The sequence below is a fragment of the Sorex araneus genome, chromosome 6, assembly GCF_027595985.1.
Source record: "Sorex araneus isolate mSorAra2 chromosome 6, mSorAra2.pri, whole genome shotgun sequence".
Classification (NCBI taxonomy): domain Eukaryota; kingdom Metazoa; phylum Chordata; class Mammalia; order Eulipotyphla; family Soricidae; genus Sorex; species Sorex araneus.
The window spans coordinates 3,206,248-3,222,759 of record NC_073307.1 but is presented as its reverse complement, the minus strand read 5'-3'; the positions used below and the strand labels follow the sequence as shown (position 1 = coordinate 3,222,759).

At 45.5% G+C, this 16,512-nt stretch overlaps 1 protein-coding gene across 1 annotated transcript in view; it reads left to right on the top strand.

Annotated features, from left to right (window-relative positions):
- The window catches only part of TBCK (TBC1 domain containing kinase), a 154,760-nt gene that overhangs the window by 61,442 nt on the left and 76,806 nt on the right, over positions 1 to 16,512 (top strand). Inside the window, exons 18-20 of the mRNA XM_004612696.2 lie at positions 912 to 962; positions 4,173 to 4,256; positions 11,631 to 11,716. Coding sequence (XP_004612753.2) covers positions 912 to 962; positions 4,173 to 4,256; positions 11,631 to 11,716 — 221 coding nt within the window. The remainder of the gene's footprint in view (positions 1 to 911; positions 963 to 4,172; positions 4,257 to 11,630; positions 11,717 to 16,512) is intronic.

The following is a 16,512-nucleotide window of genomic DNA, read 5'->3' as shown; positions in this document are numbered from 1 at the left end:
ACGGAAGAGCCTGGCAAGCTCCCCGTGGCATATTCAATATGCCAATTATAGTAACAATAACAGGTCTCATCTCCTGACCCTGAAAAGAGCCTCCAGTAGTTGGGAAAAATGAGTAAGGAGAGGCTGCTAAAATCTCAGGGCTGGGATGAATAGAGATGTTACTGGTGCCCGCTCAAATAAATCGATGAATAATGGGATGACAGTGATACAGTGATTGATAAATGTATTAATGAAAGCCTTTTAACCTAGTCCTATGTTTAAATTTCTTATGAGCAGTAATTTTTACATTTTCTCTCAGGCCAAACTTAAAATGAAGTTATTTTTTTCCTAGCTGTGTTCAGTTTAGACTTCTCTATCACAATTTTACATTAGTTTGTGTATGTTCTTATAACATGACAATGTGTGAACAGTATGCTTACCAAGAAAAGGAATATATGGTACACTTTACTTTTTTAATTTTTCGGCAAAGTGAGTGGGACAATACCAATTGGTATTTCAAGAGCTATTCTGGCTCAGTACATAGGGTTGCTCCTGACAGTCCCCAGGGGCCCCTACGGTGCTAGAGATTAAGCCTGGGGCTTCACACTTCAGAAATGTTTAATCATCCCAGAGAAACGTGTCCGGCAAATCTAGATGAGAAACATGGCTGGAACTGTTCCGTGAGGCTCAGGGCATGCGTGCAGGGTCCGATGTGGAGCAGTGCCCCCGACCTCCTGCCCTTCGACACTTTCTACCACCTTTCCGTCTTTTCTCACAATAGCATCGATGGTGATAGTAGCTGACTCACCTGCTGGTCCCGCTTCTTGATGAGCCGTGAGGTGCTGGTAGGGCTCCTCTAGGCGGGTGGGGCGGGAAGGCTTAGAGAGAAAGAGACTGAGCACTCACGGACTCCCCCGAATCTCTCTCCTCAGGCCTGGACTCCCTTTGTGCTCCGTTTCTCTATTTAAATTTCAATAATGAAGGTAAGCCTGCTTCTCATGTAACTAATCACTGTGATTTTCTGAAGTATTTTTACTCACAACCATGAAAGGTTTTTGTGGCAGTGGTGGGGGTTGTAAGGTGTTTACTTTTCTACTATGCGGTATGTTAGAATCATTTGAGGCGAAGTGAAGGCTAAATTTATCTAATAGAGAATGTCATTGCGACCACGCAGTAGCAAATAGAAATTTAGGGGTTATTTGATTGCTCTAACTGCAGTCACTTACTTTGGTTTTGTGAACGTCTTCTATTAGATCTTTATTAAATCAGCTACATTTTAGTGTATGTTTTAATTGCATGCCAGAGTTACAGAGTTACTCCTGCTTGAGTCTCAGGCACAGAGTATTCCAACACCAGCCCCTTCGCCAGTCAGTGCCCAGCTCCCTCCACCGGTGCCCGCTGTCCCGAGTTTCCGCCCTGCCTCCCCCAGTAATGATGCTGGGGAGGAAAATTTTCACTTTTTTTGACTTTTGTTTAAACTGTGTATGCTTCCACTTTTTTCCCCCACAAACAGAGGAGTATTGGTTTTGTGTGTCCAAAGTCTTATCATCCCAACCACCGTCTCAACACTTATTCTCCCTCCTGAACCCATTGAACGTTTTGTATTTCTAGAAATTGACCTTGTGTTGTAGCTGTCAGTACAGCTTCGAGACCTGGAACCGAGGGGACCCTCACGAGATCCCGGGCAGGTGGCTCAGACCCGCACCCGTGGACACGCTGGGACAGAGCTTCCACGCGGGCACAGGTCGATGGTCTTACGACAGTTTGTTGGGGAAGACCCTGGTTAGCGGAGGCTGAGGGAGAATGCCCACACTCACGAGCAGGTGGCTGAGGGAGGCGGGTACTGTCATGCTAGGAGGGAGCACTGTCCTTGAGGCTCAAGGCAGAGGCAAGGCTGAAGTATGGTGACACCCAGAGATGTCTGTTTCCCAGTCTCAAGCCACCGGCCACCGGCAAGTCAAGGCCAATTAATCTGTGTTATTCTTGGTAACCCAGGGACTGCCCCTGGCACTGTGTAATCCCACCAACGGCCAACATCCAGAGATTTAAAACCAAGCTCCCAGAAGCAACATCTTATGGCCTAGTTCTCCCTCTGGGAGAACCTGGCAAGCTACCGGGAGTTTCCTGCCCACATGGGAGAGCCTTGAAAACTCCCCCATGGTGTATTCATATGCCAAAACCAGTAACAATGGGGTCTCATTCCCCTGACCCTGAAAGAGCCTCCAGTGCAGCACCGTTGGGAAGGACAAGTAAAGAGAAGCTGCTAAAATCTCAGGGCTAGGACGAATGGAGACATTACTGAGACTGCTCGAGAAATTTGACCATCAGTGGGATGATGATGATGATGATGATGATGATGATGATGATGATGATGATGATGATGATGATGATGATTCTTAGCAATATCAGGTTCCCCTGGTCACAGCTCCCTTCCCAGGAAAGTCAGGCCTGGCACACTCCCTACAGGCCCAGCGACCTCTAGTTGTCAAGGGGTCGTGCCAGGGAGACTTCCAACATTGTATATTTTATTTTTGTTTAAAATTCATTGATTCATTTGGAAGGCAGCTGTGCTCACCACTATGCCATCAATGTAAAATGTATTCATTTATTTGGGATGGGGGGTCACCCCCACTGTGCACAGGACCTATTCCTGCTCAGGGCTCATTCTTAGTGGCGCTCAGGGTTGAACTGTGCCCCACGGAAGGCCTTACCCCGATACTGTCTCTGACCCTAACCTTTTTGATTTTTTGGACTTTACATTTATATAGCAACATAGGAATGATTTTTTTTTCAAATCAGTAGCATTTTTAAGGGCAGTTTTGTTTTCCATCCCCTGTAATAATCTCTGTGTTATTGAACATTATTCAGTAAATAATTGTTTAACTTAATTGATCCAAAGCTAGAATCGCATTATCTGTAGAGTGTTCCTATTTGTAGCACAAATATCTGAAGCCTCCATATCTAGGAATTTCAGCATCTCCAGAAATACTTTTTTATTTGATCTTATTTTATTTATTATTTTTTTTAATTTTTTTATTGCTTTTTGGGTCATACCTGGCGATGGACAGTGGTTACTCCTGGCTCATGCACTCACTCAGGAATCCCTCCTGGAGGTGCTCAGGGGACCATATGGGATGCTGGGAATCGAACCCGGGTCGACCGTGTGCAAGGCAAATGCCCTACCCACTGTGCTATTGCTCCAGCCCCTCTCCAGAAATACTTTAAAGTTTCAATTCGTGTCGAAAGTGGTGTAGATGTCTGGAATTGAGTAGCGATAGCATGATCCCAGAGAACTAAAATTGTACTGTTCAAATAGTCTTTGTTAAAATTTTTTTAAATAGAAATCGCACCCCGGGTGCTTCCCAGGCCTCTCCTGGCAGAGCCTGTCCCTGTGGTCTGACTGGTCAGTGCTCAGACTTGTGGTCATGCTCACGGGCCAGGCGGGGCTGGGAATTGAACCCAGGGTCCACCTGCCGGAGCTGTCTTCCCAGCAGGAAGAGCCCTTCACAGGGGGTCTCTGAAGCATCTTTCAGTGTGGAGGCTGAGTTTAGTTAGGCCCTGTCCACTATCACATGTGCCAGTCCAGCAACGGGAGGGCGGGGCCCTGCCTTTGAAAACCTATTGAAAGAACATACTAAATTCCCTAATCCCAAAAAATTCATTTCTTTGTTCTTGGCAACAACAAAGATTAAGGATCTTGTAGGATCTAAATATGAGATTAATGATTGTGTTTAGAGCTCTAGAATATGGATAGGGGCTGGAGTAATAGCACAGTGGGCGGGGCGTTTGCCTTGCACGTGGCCAACCTGGGTTCGATTCCCAGCATCCTATATATGGCCTCCAGAAAACCGGCAGGAGTGATTCCTGAGTGCAGAGCCAGGAGTAACCCCTGTGCATTGCCAGGTGTGACCAAAAAGAAAAAAAAATGAAATATGTATAAAGTTCAGGAAAGAAAAAAATTTATCATCACGGAATAGCAGTTGCCACAGTAGATTAAAAGTGAAGGTCCTTGGGTGTTTATCTTTTACGGACCAAAACGTTTTCTACTTTAAAGGGCAGGGAGTCCCAGCCCCATCTCCAGCTGTTATTACCTGTTTCCTCTTTAACTCTGTAGCCCTAGAGTGTGTTGGTGGCTGGTGGTCGTGTAAACCATAAACTCATCTGTTCTATGCCTTTGTCTCATTCTTCCCTAGCCTTGGCTTACGCCTGCATGTCTGCTTTTATCCCCAAATACCTGTATAACTTCTTCTTGAAAGACAACTCTCACGTAATTCAAGGTAAGCAAATATCTTCCCTCATCTTATTTACAGGGAAAGCACCTGCATCAGAAGGAACCAATATTCAGTTTATGATTTTCATCCAATAAAATACAGTGATAATCCCTCACCCAAAACTCTGTGCAGATCAAATTTAATCCTTCTTCCAAGTCCACAGAAATTTATGGTGTCAGTGACTATTTAGTGTCTGATCACACTTCAGTATAAGCCTAAGCATGCTATGCCAAGAAAATAAAATTCCAGCACTATAGCCCTTTCATTGTTAAGGTTTCCAACAAAAAAGGCTTCACCCATCATGGGGCAGCCCCTTGTGAATTAGTAAAATTTGGAACAGCAATTCATTGTGTAAATAAATAGAATCTTAGCATCATTTCTCATTCAACTCATCTCCCATGCTTTAGCATCTTCAAAAATACTCCATTTTTTTGAAAAAAAAATACACCTTTTAGAAATGTGCCTCCTTCTTCAGAGTCCAAGACTCAAAAATAGCCCATCTGTGAATTCTTAGGGATCATTTCAGCCATGTTCGAATGTTTCATCTATTCTGAATTCCTTTTTTGGAGGCAATGTAACATAAGTTAAGAATATGTATGTACTTTTGATTCAGACAAAAATGTTTCAAATTTAAGCTTGTTGCTTTATAAATCTTGAACAATGATCAAAAGTTTACTAGGTATCATTTTACATATTTAAAATAATGATTACTATAAGAATTAAACCTAAAATATTAAATACTGACATGTAAAAACATTAAATTCAGTAATATATATTGATAGTATCTTGCTGCCGTTACAATAATTATTACTATTTTTACCATCATTATTATAATTACGAGTATAATGATTATTATATCATTACACACTCTTTACTATCATAGATTTTCAATAAGATTTTAATGTTTGAAAGGTGGGGGGATTGCTTTATAATTCTATATTTTAAATAGATGTACAATTGGTCACACAGACTCCCAACAACATTTTTATCATATTTATCAAACATTCTTTTTATTTGCAGTTTTTGTTTATACATGTATATCTTAGAAATTATACCAAATTTTAAACAGCTTAAAGTGACACTGTGTTCATCACCTGTCACTATAACGTGCTTGCTTCTCTCAGTCTCAGGAGCAGGGAAAATACAGCTTATGTTTGACTTATCACCATAGGGTCCCAATCAGCAATATCTTTACCCAGTTCAAAAGGAATATGAAATTGAGATCCATTCTCAATATAATAAGAGTCAGAAAACAGGAAGAGAAATGTATGCTTTGAAGGATAAAGTAATGGGACATTGGTAGTGGGGAATGCACTCTGGTGAAGGGAAGGGTGTTAGGTTAGAACAGTGGATGTGTATCTCACTGTGATTCAATTAAAAGAAAAAGGTATAGAAGCTGAAAATGGGAGGCGAGAAAGTTATGGTTAAATTGCCCACCTCGTGGCGGAACTCTGCACACGGTCCAGTGTATCCCAGAATCCAAAGGGGAAAGCATCCTACTCTTTAAAAACCGTGGTCTTAATACGTGTTACTTGAATGTATTTTAAGATTATAAATGTAATTGCTTCTGTTCTGAACGAACATTTATTATCACTTTGGTGATCAGATTATCCCCCCGTAACATTATCGCTGAGTTGATTAAGAACTCATAGGTGAGAACTCGAAAAACAATTGACTTATTATCTCACTGTGCTGAAGATTGACCCTCCAGACCGCCAAGCATGACTCCTATTACTCTTAGATTCATAATCTTAGAGTGCTCATTGGACTGAAGAGATAGAGAGAATTTGGAGTTAGATTGATTGGAGATTCAGACATATTGCAGACAGGCTTGTTACTTGCAGGCCAGGCTCTGTGAGCTACGGGGAGGGCAGGGGACCGGCCACATTGTCGTTAAGCACGAAAGCCCAGCTTCTGGAAGCCCAGCTGCATCTCGATGGCACCGGGCACTTCCGCAGGGCCAGCCCGGGGAGCTGACCTGCAGAGCTCTGCAGCCTGCCTCTGAAGCCGTGCCACTGTGCGTTGTTCACAAGAAGAGCCGTTGGAATGTTGGCACCACATGAAACGTATTCTTGGACAGTTTATAAAGCTGAGGCAGATTCACCCTGTGCCACGGTCAGAAAGATAAGAAGGAAATACTCTGAATCTGGAAAATAAAATGGGTGGAGATGTCTCCAAGTTTCGGCTAGCCACGTCTATTTTGCAATCCTTTGCGGGAAGGAGCAGCCTGTTCCCCATAGCGCAGTGCCACCCACGGCTCCGAGAACTGGGCTGCTAAGCTGTGGTGTGTTGGCGGAGTTAAGAGGAACAGTCACTGTGCCACAGAGTCTGCAGAGAGCAACCGGAAATCTCCCGGGTGACCGGGCTTGGACGGTCAAGCTACACACAGACATGCAGCCAGCCTTTGGGGGTTGGGGAAAGCAAGACAGACATCAAGACCCCAAGTTCCAGTGTCTAGGTGCCACTATAATAAAGGTCCACATTCTCAACCCGCAGCTACAGAGGCGTGTGTGTGTGTGTGTGTGTGTGTGTGTGTGTGTGTGTGTGTGTGTGTCTGGGGAATGTGCTGAGAGAGAGCCCGACATTGGGTGCTTCCAGCTCACATGTGTGTGTGTGGTGTGTGTGTGTCTGGGGAATGTGCTGAGAGAGAGCCCGACGTTGGGTGCTTCCAGCTCACGTGTGTGTGTGTGTGTGTGTGTGTGTGTGTGTGTCTGGGGAATGTGCTGAGAGAGAGCCCGACGTTGGGTGCTTCCGGCTCAGCACCTCAGGGATGACGTGGCTAGGATGTCGGAGAGCGGGACAGTGCATTGAGCGTCCAGCCGTGCCCTTGCCATGAATGTACAGCGTTTTGTACCTAAGGGGATTTTATTTCTGAGATAGACTCAGTTCTACGTTTACTACAAATATTATGAAAACCATGGATTATTTTGCACGTAGACCTGGTCTGCAGAGGCTGAGTCTGCAGGAACGGACAGGGATTCCCTCCCTCGATGTGCAGGCCCTACGTACAAGCCACCAGGGCCACAGCTGGGGGGCTGGGCCAGGCAGTGGGGGGCAGACTTGGGGCCTCGTGCGTGCCAGGCTGTGCTCTACACGGGAACGAGCCCCCTTGTCTGCTCCAGGCTTTCCTTTGATTAACCTGAGCTGCATTCATAAACAAAAAGGAAAATGACCATAAATGTAACCCTCAGAGTTACCTTTTTCCCTCTTCGCCTTTCTTTTGAACAACCCCCCACCTGCCTTCTTTGGACCAAAGATGCTCCTCCTAGTGGCTGTAGTCAGATTGCTCAGCTGGCAAGCTTTGTATCGGGAACTGAGCGATTGGGAGTTTATTTGCAGTCAAATAACTTTGACTTGTTTTGAGTGCATTGAGTCAAAATGTCACCAAATGGTTTAGTTTGAGCATATTTCCATTGACAGGAGATCTACGACTCTGCATATTTATCTGTCATTTCCATCCTCAGGATAAACTGGCAGCCCGCTGCAAAACAGCAGCTACAGAGCTGAGAAATGCCGACTAAGATTTGTGAGCCCAGGAGACCTTTGCTTTAAACTTCATCTCCTCTCTCTCCCAGCCCAGAGGGAGGGGGCAGAAAGGAAAATTAAGGATAATCGTATAGAACTCAAAGGTTATGCCTCTATATCTGTTTTATGAAAAGTTTTTTGAAAGCAAACCTGACTTTTTATAAGCAGCTGCACAAGTAATGGTAGTATCATAGGAAATTTCATACTGATTTTTCGGGTGATAACTTTTATAGGCAGCTACACAAATATTTATGGTCATGTCCTATGAAATTCTTACACTAATTCATTAGGGAGATTATCATTTAAAATACATAATAAAGAAGCTCTTCAGAAGGAGAGGAATAAGAACTATTAGATCATTAAAAGAGAAGGGGGCTATTTTTTGTTCATTTTATATCTCATTGCAAAGAATACAAAGATACGAAATTTCAGTAAAATAGAAAGACCTTATATCAGTATTTTGTGCAACTACTAAGCTCCCACTTGACATTTGAGGGGAGATTTCATAAATACCTTGCTACTTTGTGTGTATGTGTGAAAAATAGCATTTACCGTTACGTAAGAAACCCCTTAGAAAATACTATTTTGCAGTTATTGTGTAGCTTTAGTTGTACATAGCTGCATGAGTATGAATAGGAACTGGAGTGTTCGTGGACAGTCCAGTTCATGGACTGACGAGCCAGCGGTCCTCTCCCCGGCAGCGTTGATGACGTCTGCTCACTCATCTCTTTCCTTCTGTATCGACCCTTAAACTCTGAGGTTGGTTTACAAATCAAAGGTCATTGCATTTCTGTCTTTCTATGGAGCACATGCATCGGGGAGGCCTGGGTTCGACCCCCAGCACTGCATGGTCTAAGCACGGCTGGGAGTGACCCCTGAGTGCCACCAGATGTGGCCCAACCCTCCACCCCCAAATAATGTACTGCAGGAACTGTTAGGTGCACTTTTAAAAATAGCTCAAAGCATGCTGTAGTGCAATTTCGTCAGTTCTTTATGCGTCTTTTCAAAGAAATGTTTCCAATTGTAGCAAATTAAATCATATCTCATTCAAAACTTATCTTCATCAACCAAACTCCATGCCAGGTCTTAGTCTCCGTTTATGGAATAATAATTACATTTAAAAGAAATACATGCATGTATTTCTGTACATGTATGTGTCTATGCTATGCATGTACACAGTTCTAACACACATCATCTGTGACAGAAATCCAGCAGCTGGCACCAGGAAGATGTTTTCATGAGGTACTAGATTTCTTCAGTAGATCCTTAGTGAGCCAAGTAATCCCATACAGTAATTCTCTTTATCAGGCTCAGGTAAGAGAGATATTTGATAAACGGGAGAGAACTCTTCAGCACTGCTTCGAGTCTGCTTTTGCGGTTTAAGATGAAGCCTGGAGTCCAAGCCAGTGACTGCGCTTCAGCAAGCAGCTGAGTGCTGGTGCAGTAGCCAGCACATGCCCCCGTTTCTGGGAACATGAGGCCCAGAAACAGACCAGCACAAAGGAGAAGAGGAGAGACACTTTGATGGCTAGTGAAACCCTCAGGTTCCCCAGGCCCTGGGGTCTGTTCTGAGTTGACTCGAATCTGTAGTTCTCACGACTGATGTAAAGTGTGCTTCCCTTCTCCTGAGAGGAAAAAGGAGCCTCCGGACAGAGAGTTCTGTGGCAACGAAGGGGATCTCGAATCGAGAGGAAGTGTCACGCAGGCCCCTTCCTCACGGGTCTGGAGGTCAGCCTCCCTGGGCTCTGAATAGCAGGTCCTGCTCCCCTGGGGTCGTGACCTTCCTCTTCTCTGGTGTGCATTGGTGCTCACAGCAAAGACTCCGCAAAGGCATCGTAGCCATTCGAAGCAAAACTTTGAGGAAAATGAGCGAGATGTGACTTAACACTGTTGCAATGGAGTTTGCTTAACCAAGCACACGTCTTTCACTGTCACTGTCCTCCCGTTGCTCATCGATTTGTTCAAGTGGGCACCAGTAACGTCTCTCATTGTGAGACTTATTTGTACTGGTTTTTGGCATATCAGATACACCACGGGTAGCTTGCCAGGCTCTGCCATGTGGACGCGATACTCTCGGTAGTTTGCCGGGCTCTCTGAGAGGGGCGGAGGAATCGAACACAGGTCGGCCGCGTGAAAGGCGAATGCCCTACCGCTGTGCTATCGCTCCAGCCCACCAAGTCTTTAAGGCACAAAAAAGCCAGGAGATTTAATTCATTCACTAATGTCAGTGGCTTGCAGTTTGGCAGCCATCGGAAATGATGGTGCTGAATGTAAGAGCACTTACATAGGAGCATTTCTGCAGTGTAGCAGACTTGCAGGTCACAGAGGTGAAGAGCAGTGGAATGGAGTTTCTCGATTGGTTGCTGCGCAACAAATATATTGAGGCAGGAGGGGTGCAGCTTGGGACTTGGGGGGGCCTTGTTGCTGGCACTCTTTGATCGCTCCATCCTGTTTAAGTTCTGCACGACCGTATGAGTTGTTCAGTGGCCGGTGCCCTTCCTGGCTCTCTCCCTGTTCCGTGGTAGCCGCACACAGCCTGACCCAGCTCCCGGGGCAGGTCACTCAGAGTCCCTCCACTCGCTGCCTGCTTTGTCACCTAGCCCTCCCCCGCTGGGGTGGTGATTTTAGATCAATAATACACATCAGGAAAAAGCATTTCTCAAGTAGAGGAGTTTGCTGCGGGGTGGTTCCCAGCACGAGAGCAGAGCTACGGTTGAAGCTGCTCATCACAAAACCCACAGTCAGCTGTGTCCCGGCCGTCCTTGAAATGCTGTGAAAGAACACCAGGCATTCTTTCGAGAAGTTATTTTCAGCAGATGATTCGTTCCAGCGATAGACCTCTTACCGTACTGAAGGGAGGATTTGAAGAGGTTAATTAATCTCTTTTTCTAACTCAGTCCTACTTTATTCGTCAATTAAGATTACCCGTGGTTTGTAATAGTTTGTAAATGCTGGGGACACAGCTTCACCCCTGGAAATAAGCCCCATCACACTCACCGCCGGAATGCCAGTGCCTCCCCGCAGCAAGCGGACCACCCCCCTCTCTCCCTCCCCCCTGATTAAATGGACTCTTCCATTGTGTGATTGCAATTTCATTCTCAGAAGAAAGAATTGAAAATTTTCGCTCTTCGAAATATGTAATAATTTTGTATTTTAATTCATGAAAATATGAGTGAATGGAGTAGATTGTTTGACACTATTGTGTTAGTACATAGTGACTAGACTGGCAAGAATAGCAGTTTGCTGGAAGAATGGAAACACTAACGACGTCAGCCTCATATTCTAACTGAACCCAGTGAAGTAGTATCAGAATTGAATCACCACAGCTATTTTTTATTACCTACCGTGTCATGCATTTGCTGACTGTCCGAGTAGCCTGATGTGCCAAATGCGGAGTGTGAGGTGGAAATCCAGCAGAACCGGAACCAGTGCTGATCTCGGTCTAGATAAACCAATCTGAGCTTAATTATTCCAGGTGTGACTGTTATAAAATGTTGTCTAAGTATCTGTTATACTTTCTTAACATACAGCAAGTGAAAGACATTTAGCATGGCTGGAGAAATGTGTTCGTGGCATTTAATATGAAGACATCATGCATCCCATGTATGATTTTTCATTCAGGAAATAAGTTTTAGCACTGACAGTGAGTGGTGCTATCGCCTTTGGGGTATGTTTGGCTAAAAATTAGCAGTAAGTGATTAAGTGATGATGATAAAAGGTTAACGATCTATTAAAGCATGTCTGTGGAGAAGTGAAATCTCATGTAAGATGTCAATACAACTAATTTACGTGAATCCCGTCTCCTTGAGATGCTGCGTAATCAGGATGATTCTGCTGTAAACCTTGTCGTTTCAGAGTACCTGACCGTGTTCTCCCAGATGATCGCCTTCCATGACCCCGAGCTGAGCAATCATCTCAATGAGATCGGATTTATTCCCGATGTAAGTACACGCTTCCGTCACAGGCCGTGGGACAGACAGGAAAGCAGAAATCACCAGCACAGAGAATGCGGTTATTTTTTTTTTTTTTAAGTCCTGTTGTCAGAGAAGTTGGCTTATGCCCAGGTCCTGCTCTCAGACGCAGTTGTCAGGGTCTGCGGTGCGACCCTCTGTGTTCGTGCTCTCGGTAGAGCAGAAGCACCTGAGGTGTCTGACAGCATCTTGGGAAAGTACCTGAGGTGTTCTGACAGCATCTTGGGGAAGTGGGGAACCCAGACTCTGGATTCTGCAGGGGCCGCGTCTGTGCGCTGCCTGAGAGCTCACCGTGAGCGTGGCCGGCGTTTGTCTCGCTTCGTTAGCTGCTCAGCAGCCCTCTCCGGCTCGCGCTCAGGGTCCCCTCCTGCCCCAGCCGCGCTGGCAAGGCCGTGAGTTCGCCTTCTCCATCCCGGCATGTGCCAGGGACGTTTGAACGGTCACTTGGAATGCAGCATCGAAGGTTATTGCAAACCTCCAAAGATGCCTTTTCAGCTCGAGTTGTCACGTTCTGCTTCCTGGCCGTGCCTTTCCCCCCTGGGGTTTACGGCCCGACCACCAGTATATGGGTGGTCAAAACTGGGAGTGAAAAGTGTTGATACTAACACTCCTTGCGTTTAAACAGCAGTGGCACTGATGCTATAGATTCTGGCAAGTGACTTGTTAGAAATGTTTTAATAAACGTCGGTTTGTTTGATTTCCAGAGCAAACCTGTAAGTAGTAGGAAGGAGGTAACTGCCAGAGTAAACGGGTGAGAAATCCAGGGGCGGGAGCGGTGAGGGGCCTGGTCGCAGAGCTGGGCCTCCGTGCCCCGCCCTTGATGTCTCTGTCTCTCTAGCTCTCCTGCCACGGAGAGAATCAAGACTGAGGCACGTGGCTGGGCTTGGTCCCACTTTATTGCTCTTGGTGTCACTCTACCCCCTTCCGCTCTCTGGGACCTGAGGTCACCATCCTTGGCTTCTAGAAGCCACGTGCTTATGGAGAGATCACCTACACTAGAATGTTTCCGTGTGTGTAAGATCTATGAAGTGTGCATGTGTGAGGTGAGTAAAGGAGGTGTGTTAAGGTGCATTAAAGGAGGAATAGTTATTTTTGAAGACTACAAGAGCAGCCCCTTGTACCTGCTCCCATGTCGAAGGCTGGCAGTGGTCAGTGGTTCGTTCTGACGGTGGTCCACTCTGAGTGACCACGGTGCAAGGAGCGTTGGGTAGCAGGAACCACATTGTTGAAGCCAAGTGATGCGGGCACAGGTTGAGTGTTTGCCGTGTGCTTGGCACAGCGCCACCCTCTCCAAGACAACCATCTCATCCTCACAAGCTTGTAAACCTAAACAGTGGCACACGTTTATACTGAGAGTCAACTGGGACCTGGAAGTCAAACTAAGTCATGATAACAAAAGGTAAAAGAAAAAAATAGTTGGTGGTAACTCAGCCTAAAAGTGCTCTTGTGTTGCTTTGCAGCGTCCAAGGGGGAAGTAAATGTGCTCATTATTTTGGGAGGTCAAGTCAGGGCACCAACAGACCTAGGACCTGATTTTACCTTACGGAAGAGCTCAGGCCAGTGTTTATTCGGTGTCCTGAATACGGGCAGCAGACCAGGACTCCTGGGCGGAAGCAGAGGTCACTCTCACCGCACAGCAGGTGGCCTGGACGCGGCGTATTTGTGTTGGCTCACTGTCCCCCACAATCCCTCGAGACAGCGTAGAGGGCTGCATAGCAGCGGGCTGTGTTATAGAAAAGAAACCCTGGTTTGAGGCCCAGAGAAAGGGGTCCTTTTCTTAGAGGACTAAGCCATCAGCACTTCTCAGCCATATGCCCCGCACCCCCTATGCCCGAGGGACCCCAGGTGAAACCCAGTATATGCGGTGGGGGTTTGGCACAAGACTAGTGGGGTAATCAGTAGGATGGGGGCACAGGAAGGAAGCGGGTCAAGGGGGGGCCAAGGTTGGAGAGAACGGGGGTCCGGTTGTGTGCCAGCCCGCCCTTTGCCACAGAGGGAGGGTCTGTGTCCGTTTCCAACTATTTCTATCTGCTCCCATCTGAAAAGCTAATCTAGAACAAAATAAAGTCACTGTTTTTGCTCACGAGAAATGCAGAAGGGCAAGAATGTTATGAAAATTACAATGGTGATCACTAAACCACTGGAGAAAGAATGTGCCGTTTCTGAGCTAGTAGAAGGGGGGAAGGCAATGAAGAAAAGTCAGCCAATCCTGTAAACAGAGGAGAAGCTTGGAACATAAGCTAAGACTGCCTGACAGTGGAGACTTTCACCCATTGCAGAATCTATGATAAGCTCTTTGTAAGACGTAAACATAGAAAATGAAGACTACTGTGATTATAATAAAAATCAGTTATTTTATGATAGAGTATTTATAGGTCACTGTCACTGTCCTCTGTCCTCCCATTGCTCATCGATTTGTTCGAGCGGGCACCAGTAATGTCTCTCATTGAGAGACTGTATGTTACTGTTTTTGGCATATGCAATACGCACGGGTAGCTTGCCAGGCTCTGCCACGCGGGCTCGATACTCTCGGTAGCTTGCCGGGCTCTCCAAGAGGGGCAGAGGAATTGAACTCAGGTCGGCCACATGAAAGGTGAACGCCCTACTGCTGTGCTATCGCTACTTAATAAAATAAAGGTCTACACTAGTAAAAATAAAACAACAGATCCCTCATCTATAGACTCTGATCGATGACACCAATGGCTCTGTAAATGAACTTAAGATAAAACCATGGAATAAATGGTTCTCATACCGTTGGGAAGCTACTTGAGGGGTGTGGGGAAGTCAAACACAACTCCCCCCATTGCATGAAAATAAACTAGATTAGGACAAGACATTAATGTGGAATGTCGTATTTATCATTCCTATCTAGAGAGAAAGACTTCTATGACGTTTAGGAAGTTGAAGGTTAAAATTAAGAGAGAGAGAGAGAGGGAGAGAGACAGAGACAGAGACAGAGAGAGGCCAGAGCAATAGTGCAGCAGTTAGGGCATCTGCCTTGCATGCGTGCAGCCAACCCAGGTTCCATCCCCGGCAGCCCATATCCCCCTGAGCACCATCAGGAATCATTTTCAAGCTCAGAGCTCAGGAGTAAACCCTGAGCACCACCAAGTGTCGCCCAAAAGGGGGAAAATAACAACATAATAAAAAGTTTTTGAAGAATTAGAATTGAAAAGTGGTTCAAATGAATTTTCCATCCCATTGCTGACATGCTAAAATGACTGAAAAGGAATGTTTTTGAAACCGTTGTGGTAAATTACTTGTGAAGGCTGGTGGAGGGCCCGCATGGTGTGTGTGAAGGGGCCGCTCACCAGGGAGAGTTAATGATTCAGGGTCCCAGTGCAGCGTCTTCATGGTAGTCACGCTTTCCTCTCCGTTATGATGTCTCTGTAAGTGCGGGTATTTTCCTAGAACTTCTTGTTAAAATGCCTCAATACCAATGCTACTGTGAAAATCATGCCTCTGTCTGTCATACGATTAGTTTTATGGGACATTCGTGTGTCACAGAGGCTGGGGATCAGGGTGGCAGCGTGCAGCACCAAAGTCAGGGCCCTTGGCCAAAGCCGCGGACGCTTGCAGTAACCCCTGATTGTCGTGAATGGAAATCAGGAAAACGTTCACCAGCCCTTCCGGGAAATGGCTTCATGTGTGTCTCTTTAGGGAACAACCTTATCAGTTTTGAGATCCCTGCGGTAAATCCCAGAGAGAGGAGGGAAGAGAAAATATATCTCAACCTGGAGAAAATGCCTCTTCTGTGACTCGGCTCGTGTCACGGATGGGTGGGCAGAGTGAAGTATTTATAACCCAGAGAGTTAAAATGTTAATAAGAAAATGTCCTGACCTGAGTCTCAGTTTGCCTGCGTTTCTCTCCAGACTGAGACTCTTTTCAAACATTTGGAAAGAGACGTGATGGCTTTGGGGTTAAGATCGGTGGCAGTGAGGAGAGGTGAGGGGCTGGGATGAAATGGGGAATATTTTTACTCTCCATGAGTTATACTTACTTTCTGTCACTGCCACTGTCATCCCGTTGCTCATCGATTTGCTCCAGCGAGCACCAGTAATGTCTCCACTGTGAGACTTATTGTTACTGCTTTTGGCATATCGAATACGCCACAGGTAGCTTGCCAGGCTCTGCCGTGCAGGTGAGATATTCTCCGTAGCTTGCCAGGTTCTCCAAGAGGGGTGGAGAAATCATACCCTGGTCGGCTGCGTGCAAGGCGAATGCCCTACCTGTTGCGCTATAAATATTAGTAATATTTAGTTTGGTTACATTTGTGTGACATTTTATTCTCTTCATTTCTTCATTTCTTTCTTCCTTTTTCCCTTTCTTTTTCTTTCTTCTTCCTTTCTTCTTTCTTTCTCTTTCTTTCTCTCTTTCTTTCTTTCTTTCTCTCTCCCTCTCTCTTCTTTCTTTCTCTCTTTCTCTCTCTTTCTTTCTTTCTCTCTCCCTCTCTCTTCTTTCTTTTTCTTTCTTTCTCTCTCCCTCTCTCTTCTTTCTTTCTTTCTTTCTTTCTTTCTTTCTTTCTTTCTTTCTCTCTTTCTTTCTTTCTTTCTCTCTCCCTCTCTCTCTTCTTTCTTTCTCTTTCTTTCTTTCTTTCTCTCTCTCTTCTTTCTTTCTTTCTTCCTTCCTTCCTTTCTTTCTTTCTTTCTTTCTTTCTTTCTTTCTTTCTTTCTTTCTTTCTCTCTCTTTCTTTCTCTCTCTCTCTTTCTTTCTTTCTTTCTCTCTCCCTCTCTCTTCTTTCTTTCTTTCTTTCTTTCTTTCTTTC